Source organism: Bubalus bubalis, chromosome 7 (genome assembly GCF_019923935.1).
Source record: "Bubalus bubalis isolate 160015118507 breed Murrah chromosome 7, NDDB_SH_1, whole genome shotgun sequence".
Lineage (NCBI taxonomy): Eukaryota > Metazoa > Chordata > Mammalia > Artiodactyla > Bovidae > Bubalus > Bubalus bubalis.
Genome location: NC_059163.1, coordinates 14,655,791 through 14,672,970, shown reverse-complemented (window position 1 = coordinate 14,672,970; position 17,180 = coordinate 14,655,791). Strand labels below are relative to the sequence as shown.

The 17,180-nt window shown below is 54.7% G+C and overlaps 1 protein-coding gene across 2 annotated transcripts in view; it reads left to right on the top strand.

Annotated features, from left to right (window-relative positions):
* Positions 1–17,180, top strand: part of PPP2R2C (protein phosphatase 2 regulatory subunit Bgamma) — a 165,865-nt gene that overhangs the window by 145,378 nt on the left and 3,307 nt on the right. For both annotated transcript variants that reach the window (XM_006051833.4, XM_006051834.4), the window contains exons 7-8: positions 781–950; positions 7,119–7,210. In XM_006051833.4, coding sequence (XP_006051895.1) covers positions 781–950; positions 7,119–7,210 — 262 coding nt within the window. The remainder of the gene's footprint in view (positions 1–780; positions 951–7,118; positions 7,211–17,180) is intronic.

The following is a 17,180-nucleotide window of genomic DNA, read 5'->3' as shown; positions in this document are numbered from 1 at the left end:
CCATGTGTGCCCAGCACACCAGGAACAGAGGCTCCTGAGCCAGTTAGAACAGCACAGGGTGCCCCGCCTGATCCAGAGCATGGTCCAGCACCTTCCAGGATGCGCGGACGCCTCACGGTCCTGGAGTTCAGAATCGCCAGCAGGAGGCAGCAGAGAGCAGCACAGTGAGCACCGCTACTCCACCACTTCCCCCTCTGAGACCTCCGGCATGGCTTTTAACCACCCATGCCTCAGTTTCTTTGGCTATAAGATGGGAATATTATTGGTACCGACCTGACATTTCTATTGGGGGATTCAGTTCAGTTCAGTCTCTCAATCGTGTGTGACTCTTTGCAACCCCATGGACTGCAGCACGCCAGGCTTCCCTGTCCATCACCAACTCCTGTAGTTTACTCAAACTCATGTCCCTCGAGTCGGTAATGCCATCCAACCATCTCATCCTCTGTCTTCCCCTTCTCCTCCTGCCTTCAATCTTTCCGAGCACCAGGACCTTTTCCAATGAGTCAGTTCTTCGCATCAGGTGGCCAAAGTGTTGGGGGATTAGATAAGGTCATGTTCGGGAAAGTTCAGGCAGAATCTGGCTCAGAGTAAATGCTCCATAAATATTGTTCCAAGAGCTAGTTCTTCCCCACTTGGAGGATTCATTCGGGCGTGTGCCTGCCAGTATTAGTTTTGATGAATGAATAAGCGACTGCATGAGCCCAGGGCAGAAACGGAGCAGTCTGTTCTAACCTCACAGGTGGGAGCAGCCCAGTGACCTGGTTGTTTCTGTCTCCGCAGTATTTGAAGAGCCCGAGGACCCCAGTAACCGCTCCTTCTTCTCGGAAATCATTTCCTCCGTGTCAGACGTGAAGTTCAGTCACAGCGGCCGGTACATGCTCACCCGCGATTACCTCACGGTCAAGGTCTGGGACCTGAACATGGAGGCACGGCCCATAGAGACCTACCAGGTGGGCGCTGCGACCTGGAAAACCTGGGAGCCCTTCTGTGGGTGGGAGACCCCCAGCCCTTCCCTGTGCTTTTGCATGGAGGGGCTTTCTCAGCTATCAGTGGCTTTCATCAGCCCATTTTGCAGGTGAAGACACTGAGGCTCAAGAAATCAGGCAGCTCATCTCACGTAGCTCAGCCTCACCTCACGGGGTACTGCGGGTCCTCTGCTTGCTGGCTTCTGCTCGGAGGCAGGGCTGTGATCAGGCCTTCAGTTCAGGCCCCAGGGGGCAAAGATGAACCTCACACTGGGCTCAATTTGAGGGTGCAGATGACGGCTTCCCTCCCCTGGAGCCAATGTCTGCAGTCCCACCATTAAGGCAGGTTAAGCACTGCCCTTTCCCAGGGAGCATGCTTAGCTTGTGATGCAGTGGTGAAATGGGAGCTTGGTACATTTCTAAATCTTCAGGGCAGGCTTTTCCAGCCAGGCCTATAGGATGAAGCCTGGGACACCTGCCTGGGAAGGTGTTTATTATTTTTCTGCTATGATTCATCCATATATATGAGGGAATGAAAGACAAAATTCATGTGATGTTACAATTTGGTAAAAATATAGGACTGTTTTAAAGCTGCTTTATAGCTGCTCCAGTTATGTTTCTAGCTGGGGCAATCTGGAAGGCCTCTTGGAGGAGGTGGCATTTGTTCTGAACCTTGTAGGAATCAGTCATGCAGATAAGAGTGGGAAAAGACCTCATCAGAAGACCCAGCCAAATTCCTACAGTGTCACCGAGCATCAGGTGCACACAGGGTGCCACATACACTTGTCACCTCTATTCCTTACTGCCCCTGTGAAGAGGGCACCATGGGCCCTGTTTGGCAAGAAGGAACCTGGGATTACTGAGAGGTGATGATATGGGGAGCTGCCTCACAGCTGGGCAGTGACAGACTCGGAGCCCAGATGGGAGCCCTACAGCCCCCTTCCCTGCTCTCCGTCCTGCCAAGGCCTGGGGTACAGCATGTCCCAGGAGAGGGAGGGGCCCCACTGGGAAGGGGCACAGAGCTGAGAGCGGAGGATTGGGGTTCAGAGTCTGACCTTGGACATGTATGCTCCTGGCAGCCCCATGCCCACAACGATGTCTCAGAAGGTTCTGGCACACACCCCCACCCCCACCCCCACTCCCACCCCAGCTTCCGCAGGACAATGGATTCATGAAAGGACTCCTTTGTTAGCCATGTGTGTTTACCAAAAGTCCTGCCACTCCCTCCAGTTCTGACCCAGGCGGGCCTCCTGCTCCCATGGCACAACCCAGGAATGGATCAGCTCCTCCTCGACCCTCAGGAGTGGCAGGGGTCAGAGACTGGGGCAGGAATGACATGGCCCCTGCTCAGGCCTATGGGGTGACCAGATCAGCTCCTCCTTGACCCTCAGGAGTGGCAGGGGTCAGAGACTGGGACAGGAATGACATAACCCCTGCTCAGGGCTGTGGAGTGACTGGATCAGCTCCTCCTCTGACCCTCAGGAGTGGCAGGGGTCAGAGACTGGGGCAGGATGACATAACCCTTCTCAGGCCTGTGGGGAGGACTGGATCAGCTCCTCCTCTGACCCTCAGGAGTGGCAGGGGTCAGAGACTGGGGCAGGAATGACATAACCCTGCTCAGGCCTGTGGGGAGGACCATTCTGATGCCTTCCTAGAGGCTGTCCAGGGACATGAGTGTTCCAACACCCTTAGCAGGCCCCCCACCAGCCTTTCATGTCCCTAGAGTTAGCAACGGCCCACAGACCCTGAAACTAGATGTTGAATATGAGCATTTTGTAGGGGGGAGGGTCCAGAGCCTTTAGATTCTCAAAGCACGTGCTGCTGCTGCTGCTGCTGCTAAGTCACTTCAGTCGTGTCCGACTCTGTGCGACCCCATAGACGGCAGCCCACCAGGCTCCCCCGTCCCTGGGATTCTCCAGGCAAGAACACTGGAGTGGGTTGCCATTTCCTTCTCCAATGCAGGAAAGTGAAAAGTGAAAGTGAAGTCGCTCAGTCGTGTCCGACTCTTCATGACTCTGTGGACTGCAGCCTACCAGGCTCCTCCATCCATGGGATTTTCCAGGCAAGAGTACTGGAGTGGGGTGCCATTGCCTTCTCCACAAAGCACGTGAGGACCCAATAAAGCAGGAGAATCACTGCTCTAGAGGACAAGGCCCAAAGCTGGTTGCTTGGCTTCTGGCCCCACTGACCTCTTGATTCTAAAATAGTAATAGCTACATAAAACCAACATAGTACCTAATGTCTTTAGTTGTTATGCACTAGAAATTGTGTATTGCAGATTTGTGTTTGGCTGACTTGCAGTGCTCAATAAATAAGAGCTTTTCTCTCTTTACGAGAGGCTGGAGTGTCCCAGAAGAGTGAGTGGCTTCCCTGCTCATTCAGTGTTGCAACAGTGACTTTGGTGATTTAGTTCCCCATCATTTGCATGTTGGTTTTCTACCTTCCTCCCTGATACCTCATGGTGGGAAAATGGCTGCCACAACTCCAGGAACGATGCCAACCTTCCAGGCAGGAAATAAGAGGACATGTGAAAGGCTGTGCTGGTTGGATCTGTGGCATATTTTATTAGGAACACAAAAGCTTTCCCAGAACACTCCTCAGAAGACCTCTTTCAACTCGTTGGCTAGGATGAGCCCATGACCAGAGTGGGAAAATTAGTAGTTTTATGGCCTCTGTGGTTGAAGAAGGCAGGGAGAAAGGGGTGTTGAGTCAGCCGGCCCTTGGCACGTGCTGCATTGATCTAAGACCTTGGCACACTTTCCTCTTCTAAGCCTCCCTGCTGCCCTGGGAGGTGGGGACGGTGTTCTCTCAATCCCATTTTATTTGGAGAAAACTGAGTTAAATGGCATATCTGTGGAGTAGCAAGCAATGGACCTTAGATGAGTGCTCACATCTTCCTTACATGAGAGCCCACGCCCTTCCTTACCCTGCCACCAGAGGGCGGGAGGCACTCAGTGCGCAGGAGGCGAGAGCACGTGTGTTTGGACGAATGCGTCAGTGAGGCTGCCTTGACGCACGGAGCACACGCACATGCCATCCTGAAGGGGTGAACGTGAGCACCTCTCAGTCTGCGGCCGGGGATGAGGCCAGGCACCATTTATCCCATTCACCTTAGTCACTCCACACCCTGGGCCGGTGTTCCGTGCCCCGATAGACCCTGGGCTCAGAGGGAGGGTAGGAGCCCCCGCCTCACCCTCCAGGGTCCCAGACGACAGGAACACGGTGAACCTGAGCTTGGTGTGGCCGTGGGTCAGGAGACCCCAGGCCACAGACACACACCACAGGAGAGTCACTGAGGGCTGTTACGGAAGCAGAGTGGAGAAAGGGGAATGGCTGGGGGAGGGACCCCGCTCTTTCTTTCAGACAAGTGGCCCACCTGGGGAGCCCAGCCACACCATCTCCAGTTGCCTCTAATACCACTCATTTATTTTTTAAAACTGTATTGAGGTCCTGTGATGTGCCAGGCCCTCTGCACTGCACTGGGAAGTTGTTGGGCAACGAGACAAATAGATCTTGCTGGAGGAACATCCATTCCAGCAGGAAAGATGGCCAGAAACCAAGCAAACAGGTGAAATAATCACAGGCTTCCCAAAGGATGACAAATAAACTAGAGGCTGAGGCAGAGGAAACAGAGGTGCTGAAGCCTAGGAGAAGTAAGGGCATGAGCCCTCTGCAGGGAGGTGTTCCCAGAGGTGGGAACAGCAAGTGCCAAGGCCCTGAGGCAGGAACATGGTTAGTGCATGAAAGGAATGGTGAGGAGCCAGCTGGAGCAGAGTTAGCCTGTGGGAGGGAAGAAAAGCCTGAGGTCAGAGAGGTGACCAGGGGGACTTGTGTGCCCTGGAGGGTTTTGAGTAGAGGCATGACATGGTCCAGCTTAGTTTCCAAGGAATCTCTCTCGCTGCCTATAAGATAGACCAGGGTTGGAGGGCATGGGGAGCAGACACAGAGCTACCAGGAGGGCTTTTGCAATAAGCTGGGTGGGGGTGCTTGGAGCAGGCTGGCAGTAGGACGGAAGTGGTGAGAAGGGACTGGCTCCGGATCACTTTGAATTCTGGACAAGCTGAATGTAGGTGTGAGAGATAAGGAAAAACATGGTCATTTGTACCCTTTGTACCAGTGGAAGAATGCAGCATAGAAGGGCGACCAGGGCTCAGCCGTGCTCAGCCTTGTAGACAGCTAGACAGTCCAGTGTGGGCTTCTGGGAGAGAGGTCCTGGCTGGAGAGAAACATCTGGGTGATGTCAGCCTATGCACAGAATTTAAAACGAGAGCGCAGGTCGGGTGGGAAGAGAAGGGCGGGAGAGCAAGCTTTGTGGGCAGGGCGGGCAGGGAACCTTCTCTGGGGAGGGGTGTGTTGGCCAAGGCCAGAGGAAATCCTGGGTTAAGAACCTTCCAGTCTGGCAGAAATCAAGCCAATATTGTAAAGCAATTATCCTTCAGTTAAAAATAAAGAAAAGCTGCCTGAAAACAATGACAACAACGGCAAAACCACAATCATGAAAAAATAAAAATAATTAAAATTGATTCTGAGACAGAAAGAAACTTCCAGGCTGTGGGGTCAACATAAACACCAAGTCAGGGCAAGAGCCTCAGGTGCCCCAAGGAAAGAGTCAGAGAGAGATGTGTAGCCTGGGGAAATCCAGGGAGGCTGTCGGAGGAGGCGTTCGGTATGCTCAGCCGCTCAGTCGTGTCCAACTCTCTGCAACCCCATGAATTGTAGCCCACCCGGCTTCTCTGTCCATGGGATTCTCCAGGCAAGAATAACTGGAGTGGGTAGCCATTCTCTTCTCCAGGGGATCTTCTAAGACCCAGGGATTGAACCCATGCCTCTAGCGTCTCCTGCATTGGCAGAGGGGGTTCTTTACCACTAGCGCCACCTGGGAAGCCCTGCTAGAGGAGGGGACCTCCTCTAAAGCTGAGTTTTTAAAGATGAATAAGAGATTCCCAGACAGAAGAGGATGAAAACCTGCTTTTTCCTCCCCCCTCCACCATCAGTGCCTAGCAGGAGTTGGACGTTTCTTTCTCTCCATCCCTCCGTAGGTAACTGGGGTCACAGATAGCTCCCCAGTGCTTTGCCCTGCATCCGTCTCCTGGAATCCTCACACTCTTCTCCAGGGCAGGTGTCTCATGACCCCCTTTTCAGACAGGAAACCTGAGGCTCCAGGCAGCTAAGTGACTCTCCTGGGTCATGAAGACACACAGAGCCAGGAGTTTAGGCTTCATGTTACTCATTTACCTGCCCCTCCCCCACCCAGGTGACTCAGTGGTAAAAGAACCCGCCTGCCAATGTAGGGGACTCAAGAGACGTGGGTTCGATCCCTGTATCGGGAAGATCCCCTGCAGGAGGAAATCGAACCCACTCCAGTATTCCTGCCTGGAAAATTCCATGGACAGAAGAGCCTGGCAGGCCATAGTCTATGGGATCTCCAAGAGTTGGACACGACTGAGCACGCATGCACTCCCCCCACCCAGAGGCCAGGGCCATGTCTCTGAAGAGAGCTGGCATGCAGGAGGCCCTGTGGGCACAGAGCTTGCAGGATCGGGTCACCAACTCTCCTGCGATGCCAGGCTACCCTGGGAGAGGATCCTGGTCTTCCACTTGTAAGCTGTGTGACTTTGGGCCAGTTACTTAACCTCTCTGAGCTTCAGTGCCTCATCTATAAACAGGACAGATAGCACCTACTGAGGTTACACTTGAGAGACCTGAGTGAACGTCCTCTTTTCTCCATGATGGTCACCAGTGTGCTCAGGGTGACTATTGTCCCCAAAGGACAAGACCCTATTCCCATCACTTACATTGATCCCAGAACAGCCCATGAGGTGTGTGCTCTTATCACTTTAAGGAGGCACAGACCACAGCTCAGAGAGGTGAAGTCACTGTCTGGGGTCACACAGCCAGGGAGGGGCAGAGCCAGGAAGTGGTTCCCTTTGGTGTTGTTCCCCTCGTCACTGTGACTGTCCCCTGTCTGGCCACAGCTCAGGGGTTGGCCATGTGCCAAGCTGTGGACCCTTCCCAGTGATCAGGGCTGAGTCAGGAGTGCCATCCAGACCCCGGAAGGCACAGCCCTGCTCAGTGAGACCCTCCCCATGGAGAGGGGACCAGGACTCTCCAGGCACCCCCTTGACTCACCCCATCGTCCCCTTCTCCCGCCAGGTCCATGATTACCTTCGGAGCAAACTCTGTTCCCTGTACGAGAACGACTGCATTTTTGACAAGTTCGAATGCGCCTGGAATGGGAGTGACAGGTAACCTCAGACCTTGGACCTTCGCTCTGTGGGCCCAGTTGCTGATATGGCATGGGGAGGGGGGGCGGTTAGGCGGGGCCAGAATTCCCTGTTATCCAGCCAAAGGAATCAAGGTGTTCCAAGGAGCCCCGGCCTTTCTTATAAGCAGGCTCCAGCTCTCAGCTCTCAAGTTCAAGGATGGAAATGAAACTTCACATTCTGAAACTACATCCATTTGGAGCCCCGTTCTCCTGAGCGGTAGTGGGAGCATCTTTAGCCAATTCTGGGTACCTCACCACGCAGCCCCTTCCCCAGGTTGTCAAGGGTGATGGGTATATCAGTGCCAGGTCCCCCGTGGGGCAGAAGGCTTTAGCCACTGGTCTACACCCGCCTCCAGCTATTATGGCTTCTGCTTCCGGCCCACAGGGGCTCCAGAGAGCGCTTCCAGCTCCTGCATCTTCTGGGACAAGGGGGCTTCCACAGGTGCACCCGCCCCTCACAGCCCTGCCCACCTGGGGAATGGACCTGAGCCTGACTTGAGTTCCTGTTCCCCCATCACCCGGCTCAGCCCAGGGCGAGTATGGACAGGGAAGGTCCAGGGCAAGGACTTGGGTAACAGACCACACGGAGATGAAAACCACATTGCGCCGGGACATCAGCACGTCACCCGTCACACTTCACAACTGGAGCAGGGCTGTGATGGATGAGAAGGGACAGGGTGCAAGCCGGCAGCCCTCCATTCGGGTGCATCCAGGGGTGTGGACTCCATCAGTCCCAAGCGTCCGGCCATAAGAAGGCCGAGCTCTAAGTGTGGCTGGCATCGCCGTGGTCCTGTGAGAACCTCTGTGCTGTGATGCTGCGTGGCTATGAGCACAGGCCCCCCGGGACCGTAGGGGAAGGTGGGTGAGGGGAGTGGCAGAACCACAGGGACAAGAGCTGAAGGGCACCCCTGGGAGCAGGCTGGCCCCAAGTGGGACCAACCTGCTATATCCAGGGGTGGAGGAGCCCCTAAGAGCTGCCGCCAACATCCTGGGGCTCACCCGGCGGAGAGGTCCCCACGTGGACAGTGCTCTCACCGGGACTGGAATGGTGGGCACAGGGCGTCCACTGAAGGATGCTTAGAAAAGCAGGTGGAGGCCCTGGCCTGGGACTGGACGGATGCTGCTGGGTCAGAGGGACACAGCGCTCCCTCTGGGAGCCTGCACCCAGGCTGACACATTGGGGGTCCCCCAGCGAACACCGGCAGCAGGTCTGGGAGTCTATTAGAGTCTCAGAAGACAGACTTAGTGCTGGAAAGAGGGGATCCCAACACTGCTCCGTGCGTGTGTGTTGTGTCTGTCTGTCAGTCAGTGTTGGGCTCCCTACTGGTTGTGACCATTGCCCGCCCTTCCTCCACGTCACCACCAGGGGGCAGCCATGAACAGTGAATGCTGGGCTTCCAGCGACGGGAGCCGCCTTCTCTTCCTGTCTTTCCCCGGCCCAGCCTGCAGCTCAGCTGTCCTGCCTCTCACCCACCTCTTCCTGCCATGCCAGCCACCCCAGCCCTGGCAGTCCCTGCCACCCACCTCCACAGCCCACTCTGCTCCCACCCCCCTGGAACCCTGACCGCATTATACCTGGCTCACTCCTGCTGTCACTTCAAATGATTCAACCCAAGGCCACCTCCTCCAGGAAGCCCTCAGGGTGTTCCTCTCCATCTCAACACCCCCAGCCTCCTGGGTTTTCCTTCTGTGTCTTTGCATTTATTACACATTTTCACCTTGCCTCTTTCCCACTGGTTGGAGTGCCCCTGGAAGTGGGACTGTAGCTCAACCCATTCTAAGCCTCTTAGTTGAAGCCTCAAAAGTGTCCAGTCAATGACTGTTGACCTCCTGGAAGGCAAAGGGATGTGCCACTTCCTTCCACTTCATCGCCGCCATCCTATGAGCCCAGCAAGCCCCGTAGAGGAGGTGTGTGTGTGTTAGTCACTCCGTTGTATCTGACTCTTTTCGACCCATGGACTGTAAGCCCATCAGGCTCCTTTGTCCATGGAATTCTCCAGGCAAGAATACTGGAGTGGGTTGCCATTCCCTTCTCCGGGGGATCTTCCTGACCCAGGGATTGAACCTGGGTCTCTTGCATTGCAGGCAGATTCTTTACTCTCTGAGCCTCCAGGAAAGCCCATAGAGGAGGATCCCAAGATAAATAAAGCCCGATCCCTGCCTTCCAAGAGCTCAGAGGCTAAGGGGAGAAGCAAGTACTGCCCCTCAGGGCCCCCATCCTTGCAGACCAAAGCCAACCTTCTGAATCCCATAGCTCAGCATTTCCTGTCGTTCTTATGTTAATGGGAAACTTCCAGCATCCCAATTGTATACGTGGCAGCAAAGAGCTAGTGGACATCTGATAACGCTCACAGCAACCCTTACCCAACTCCAGTAAGATTCTAATGGGCAGCCTGGGGGAGAGGAAAGAGTGGAGGTTTTTGGATCCAACACCCTGGATTTCCAGACCACAGTCAACCAGTCTCCAGCTACTTGCTTAATTGTTGTTGTTGTTGTTCAGTCCCTCAGTTGTGTCCGACTTTTGTGACCCCATAGACTGCAGCACTCCAGGCTTCCCTGTCCTTCGCTATCTCCCGGAGTCTGCACAAACTCATATCCATTGAGTCGATGATGCCATCCAAATGTCTTATCCTCTTTCACCTCCTTCTCCTCCTGCCTTCAATCTTTCCCAAGCGGTCTGATCTCTCTGAGTCTGCTCACATGGAAAGTGGTTCGAATAAACCATGTCTTTCAAGGGCTGCTTTGAGGATGAGACCTTGTGTGAGATGCTCCTGGCAAGGCCATGCTCTGTATTGGCAGCGGGTGGTCCAATGATTGGCACACATGGGTCTGTTGTCTATCTTGTCTTAAAGAACCCTGCTGAGCCTTCAAGACCCACCACAAATGCCATCTCTTCTGGGAAGTTCTCCTTGATTCATTCTGCCTGGGGGAAAGGGATTTGTGTCAACTAAGTATCTTCCAGCTTCCCTGATGACTCAGACGGTAAAAAGAATCTCCTTGCAATCCAGGAGACCCAGGTTCAATTCCTGGGCTGGGAAAACCCCCTGGAGAAGAGAATGGCAACCCACTCCAGTATTCTTGCCTGGAGAATCCCATGGAGAGAGGAGCCTGGCAGGCTATAGTCCACAGAGTCTCAAAGAGTTGGACATGACTGAGCAACTAACACTTTAAGCATCTTCCAATTACAGGAATCAGACAAGCAAGCCTAAGTTTGTTCTGATAAGTTCCAGCAAGACTATCTCAGAGCTCATGCTGTAACTTTGGGGCCATTTCTTCTTTGTCCACGCCCATCTCAGAGCCTCCCTGCTTCTTACACACTAGGTTCTTCCTCCCTGACTATGGCTGGCTCCCCCTTGCAGTTAGGGATGGTGACCCCAAATAGTCCCCCTTCCTTTGTCCTTCTGGACCACAATTCCCCTTCTGCTGCTGCTGCTAAGTTGCTTCAGTCGTGTCTGACTCTGTGCGACCCCATAGATGGCAGCCCACCAGGCTCCACCATCCCTGGGATTCTCAAGGCAAGAACACTGGAGTGGGTTGCCATTTCCTTCTCCAATGCATGAAAGAGAAAAGTGAAAGTGAAGTCGCTCAGTCATGTCCAACTCTTAGCGACCCCATGGACTACAGCCCACCAGGCTCCTCCGTCCATGGATTTTTCCAGGCAAGAGTACTGGAGTGGGGTGCCATTGCCTTCTCCGAATTCCCCTTCTAGATATGTGGAAAAATTCTCAGAGAAGGATCTGATTGGCTTTGTTGGGGTCACATGCTCACTTTTGCACCAGTTTAGCATGGACAGGGTCTGTTGCATGCCACAATTGGCCAGAAGGGGGCAGTAGAGCATCATGATTGACAGACCCTTCAGCCCCACAGGGATGGGGCAGGAGTCTTTCCCAGTGGAAAGAAGAGAGGCTGAGGACCAGGGCAGCCAAGGCTGTGATCTTCAGGTGCAGACGAGGAAAACGAGACTGGCAAAGGTGAAGCAACTTGCTTAGATGCAAGCCAGGGCAGGGACTCCCCTTTTCCCTGTTAAAAGAACCTTCTGGGGTGTTAGAGCACACCTAAGAAGGGGCTTAATGTGTCAGTCTGACCTGGCGTGGTTTGCAGGATGCTGGGACCTGGTGTTCTGAGGTGGAAGAGACCCCTCCCTCTGCAGGTGTGTGTGTGGGGGTCTCCCTCCTCCCCAGGGGTGTCCTCTGGATCCCGCATCTGAATGGAAGGAGGATTAGCAGCTGTGTGGGTTGCAAATGACTTTAATGATCTCACTCTCCCTTCCCTGGTGGCTCAGGGGAAGGGTGGGTGTGGTGTGACAGTGCCCACTGGGTTTCGTGAAGTGTTCCCTGGAACCAAGGGGCTGTCTTCTCCCTTCTCTTGCTCCTACAGGCACAGAGAGAAGGGTGAGGCCCCCAGTCCAGCCCCTTGGCAGGCAGCACCCTTCTCTGGGAATCCATCACCCACTCCCTCCTTCTACTTCCATAGTCTTGGGCACCTAGTCAGACAGGTGGGCCACAGGGATGGTTAAAATCCATAAATGTTGTTCATCGTTCCTCCACTAATTCATGTCCAACTCTTTGTGACCCCATGGATGGCACACGCCGGGCTTCCCTGTCCTTCTCTATCTCCTGGAGTTGGCTCAAACTCATGTCCATTGAGTCAGTGATGCCATCTGACCATCTCATCCTCTGTGACTTCAACATCGGCCCTTCCAATGAATATTCGGGGTTGATTTCCTTAAGGATTGACTGGTTTGATCTCCTTGCTGCCCAAGGGACTCTCAAGAGTCTCCTCTAGCACCATGAATACCTGCTGGCATTTAATACATAAGAGGAGGTGGAACTTCCTGAGCTCAGCACTGTTCTAAGCGTTTTAGCATATTATCTAATCCATTCCTGGGGCTATTCTCACCAGGGGCTGGGGTCCCTCGTTACCCCATTTTATAGAGGGGAAAACTGCACAGGCCAGCCCTGTGACCCAGCCTGCAGAGCCCTACACCAGTGCACACCAGCTGGGGCAGTGACAGGGCGTCTGCCAGGGTCCCGGGCAGGCCCCCTCTCATCTGCAGAGCCAGACAGGCCTGGTGGGATTACTGCCCTGGGGTCTGGAGGTCAGAGTTCATCCTGGCTGGTGACCCCTAGGCCTGAGGATTCTCTCTGCAGGGGTGCACAAGCATATCCACCCCCCACCCCCCCACACACACACACGCACACACGCGCGCACACACACACACACACATGCACACATTGGAACCTCGCCCGCCTCGCCCTCTCTCCTCCCTGCCTCTGCCTCCTGCTCGCTCACCTTGCTCACCTGGCAGAAGGCACTGCCTGGGTGGGGGTCCAGGCCTCTCCCCAGCCCTACAAGCCCTCCTGGCCATGTTCACTGCCCTGCTGTCTGTCCTGCACATGGAGACTCTGGCCCGGCTTCCTCATACCCACAGGGTCCCCGGATCACTGCCACCCACTCCCCTGCCCACCTCTCCTCATTCACAGCCCTGCTGTGTCTGAGAGGTGGGAAGAAGGGGCAACGGAGGGTGCACCTTGGGCAGCGGTCCCCTGTGTCACCTCCCCAGCTCTGTGGGGTCGTCCCTGAGCGTCTGCTTGTGGTGGCCAGGGTCAACCTGTCCATGCACCCCCCTGCTCCCCCGCCCCATCCCCTGGCCTTGGGACGCTTGGGCGCTGGGTGGTAGGATGGCCCCTCTGCTGACTTCACCCCACCCTCCTCCCTGTCCTCCAGCCTGAACACGGGTGTGCCACGGCTGGCAGAGCCACTGGTTAAGGGGTAGGCACTGTGGTGATGAATGCATTTCAGCAGCAGAGGATAAGCTGGTTAGATGGCATCGCCAACGCAATGGACAGGGATCTGAACAAACTGTGGGAGATAGTGGAGGACAGAGGAGCCTGTTGGGCTACAGTCCATGGTGTCACAAAGAGTCAGACACAATTTAGCGACTTGAACAGCAATAACACTTGGTGATGACCTGGCCAAGGGTCACATGCCTGGACCCCAAGGGGCAGCCGCTGGCACACCCAGGATCCCTAGGTCAGCCCCAGAGACCTGGACTTCGGCTTCAGTGACTTTCAGGCGCCAGATCCTCTCTGATTTGGGGGCGTCTTGGTGGCTCAGAGGTTACAGCGTCTGCCTCCAATGCGGGAGAACTGGGTTTGATCCCTGAGTCGGGAAGATCCCCTGGAGAAGGAAATGGTAACCCACTCCAGTATTCTTGCCTGGAGAATCCCATGGACGGAGAAGCCTGGTAGGCTACAGTCCATGGGGTCACTAAGAGTCCGACACGACTGAGCGACTTCACTTTCACTTTCAGGCTCAACCCACTCCCTGTCCCACACTGGGGGGCGGGGTCACACTGTCGGGAAGCCTCATGGGTCATAACTTAGGTGACATAGGAGCCCACCCAGCCTTCCCTGGGGTGAGCTGACATCAGGGGAGAGAAGAGGGGCCATTTTGGGAGGGAGGGCGCCGAGGGCACCCTCTCTACCAACCGACCAGCAGCCAGCGGGCCTGGAAGAGGTGGGTTCCTCATGCCCACCCAGCACCTCCAGGGGCTTGTCATTTCATTGTCTCAACAACACTCAGATCTATTCACACCAATTAAGATTTTAAAACAGAAAAGAATAGAGCCAGAAAGTACATTAGAATTCTCCACCCACCCTCGCCTTCACCTCCAGGGATTAGATGAGTCTCTTTAAAAGGAGAACCATTTGATTGCAAACCCCATCCCACCCCCATCGCTCCCTCACATAGTGTCAGAGAAACCGCCCCACCCACCCGTGGTCTGTCCCCTGTCCGTGGGGGGTTGGGGGGAGGAGGGGGACTGAGCAGGGCATTTCATGCCTTTCTAAGACTTCAGTTCAGTTGCTCAATTGTGTTCGACTCTGCGACCCCGTGGACTGCAGCACACCAGGCTTCCCTGTCCATCACCTACTCCCGGAGTTTACTCAGATTCATGTCCATTGAGTCGGTGACAGCATCCAACCATCTCATCCTCTGTCATCCCCTTCTCCTCCTGCCTTCAATCTTTCCCAGCATCAGGGTCTTTTCAAATGAGTCAGCTCTTCGCATCAGGTGCCCAAAGTATTAGAGTTTCAGCTTCAGCATCAGTCCTTCCAATGAGTATTGAGGACTGATCTCCTTTAGGATGGACTGGTTGGATCTCCTTGCAGTCCAAGGGACTCTCAAGAGTCTTCTTTGACACCACAGTTTAAAAGTATCAGTTCTTCAGCACTCAGCTTTCTTTATGGTCCAACTCTCACATCCATACATGACTCCTGGAAAAACCAGAACTTTGACTAGCCTGACCTTTGTTGGCAAAGTAATGTCTCTGCTTTTTAATGCTGTCTAGGTTGGTTATAGCTTCTCTTCCAAGTGTGGCTGTAACTGTGGGTGACCGTTCCATGGCATTCGCTTATTCATTTGGTCATTCTTTCATTCATTCGGCAGATGCTCATTGCACCAACACCTGTGAGGGGCAGGCACCTCCTGAACCTGCAGGTCTGGCCGTGACCAAGAGAAGCTTCTGGCCCTTCAGTCCATTTGGTTTACAAAGCATTTACTGCATCCTTAATCTTCATGGGTTGGGAGGAGGGAGTTGCCCTGTGCTTGGTCAGCTCCTGTTGGCTGTTGCTGGGGGTTGTCTTTCCTTCAAGGACCATCTACCCCTTGGAGGGCCAAGTCAGGCCCTGGGGACTCAAACAAGACACACGTGCCCCCAGAGCCACCGCCTGGTGTGGAGACAGAGGCACAGGTGGATGCTTGCCTATGGATGATGAATTAGTATTTCGAGGTGAGCCCAGAGGTGTCCCCCACCCCCGACCCCTCCAGCTCCCGTCTCCACCCTCCTCCTCCTAAGAGACTGTGCCTGGATGTTGACCCTGTGGGGCATCCACAGGCCTGCGTGCCCGCTGGCCTCTGGCTGGGTTTAACCATGGGGCACACTAGAAGGAGCCTGAGGGTGGCGAGAAAGGCTGGAACGTTCATCCCCCCTGTTCCCTGTCATCTTGGCTAACCGTGTCCCTTAGGGCACAGCTTCCTTCAGAGGACAACCCCCTTCACACAGATTTCTCTGCCTCTGGTTCTTTCTCTCTCTCTTTCCTATGACTCCTCCCTCCCTTCATGTCTCAGGCCTGGGGGGGGTTGGGGCGGGGGCGGGTTTCAAAACCTACAAATGTACCAGTCCCCGGGCACATCACTTTCCCTAGATTCCCTTAGAACCTTCCAGAACATGTGTGAACAGTCCTTTCATGGAGCTCCTCTCCAACCACCCAGTTGGCAGGTGCCCTCTGCTCCCTAGTGGGGCTGTAGTGAGCCTCGCCCCCTTCTGCCTGGAAGCTCCCCAAACAGCCTCGGAAGAGCCACTTTATGTAAGAGGTGTTGCATCCTCATGGCCCCCAAACACCCACCCACCCGTCTCTGAACACGAGGTCAGAGAGAGTTTGGGTGGCAAGAGGAGGAGGCGCCGACCGCTAACGATGTAGTTGTGGCTCTGGCAGAAGGTCGTGGGCGCACGGCGTCCCCAGCAAACACACAGCCCAGGCAGGGGCCACTCGTGGGCTGGAACCAAAAGAGAGCTCCTGGCCCAGACGCGCCAGGCCCCAAGCCAAGGACAATGTCCTTTCTGTGAAGAATCAGAACTCAGAGGGACAGACTGATCGGTGAGAACGGAGACACGGTGCTGTGTTCTCACACGGGGAGACACTTGTCACCCTCCCCTCGCCCTCTGCCAGGGGGGCCCCTCTCCCTGAGCAGCGTTACTGACCAGGCAGGGGCCTCCCTCCCCAACCCACATCCAGGCCACCCCCATCCAGCGGATGATGGGGGTGATGGTAAGAGATGGTCCACGTGTGAGTTCAGTTCACAGTTCAGTTCAGTCACTCAGTCGTGTCCGATTTTTTGCGAACCCATGAACCACAGCATGCCAGGCCTCCCTGTCCATGACCAACTCCCGGAGTCTACCCAAACTCATGTCCATTGAGTTGGTGATGCCGTCCAACCATCTCATCCTCTGTCGTCCCCTTCTCCTCCTGCCTTCAATCTTTCCCAGCATCAGGGTTTTTTCTAACGGGTCAGCGCTTTGCATCAGGTGGCCAAAGTATTGGAGTTTCAGCTTCAACATCAGTCCTTCCAATGAACACCCAGGACTGATCTCCTTTAGGATGGACTGGTTGGAGCTCCTTGCAGTCAAAGGGACTCTCAAGAGTCTTCTCCACACTGAACTCACCACAGTTCAAAAGCATCAATTATTTGGCACTCAGCTTTCTTTATAGTCCAACTCTCACATCCATACATGACTACTGGAAAAACCATAGCCTTGGCGAGGTGACTTGTAATCACAACTTGTCCATTCTCAGGTGGGCCCCGGGGAGATGGGCTCCCCAGTTCTCCCATAAAGATGCTACAGGCCAGGGCCTCAGCTCCCACACTCTGCTGGTCCACCCAGATGGACCCCTGCCCTCTTGCGTCTCCTCCACATGGGATTATTCCGGTAGCTCGGGTGATACTGAAGCCATGGCTTGCGTGCTTAACCCTTGTAAACCTAAGCGTCCTCGTGGCTCCTCTGGGAGCAATGACACCATTGGGAAGCACAGTTCATCTCCAAAAGGGAGGAGGAGTTCCAATAGACCCGCATCTCTCCTGAAGAACACTGAAGGGGATCGCTTCCGTACCCTCAGTATTGCTTTCTGGAATCTGTTCCCACCTCCCCAGTGACTTTGTATGCTCTGCCCCCAGATGCTCCAAATCCTTAGCCCCCTTCTTTCTCCAGGCCCAGATCCATGTAGCTGCTATTCTTTCTCTCCCAGCTCTTACTGTGTAGATTAACATCCTTTCTCTGATTCAACAGGAATGCCTCTCCTTAGGGGAGGTGGGGGAGAAGAGGTGGGCAGTGGATAGACAAATGGAGAATGCGCTTTAGCTGGATGTGGGTGGTGGGGGGAAGTCTGTGA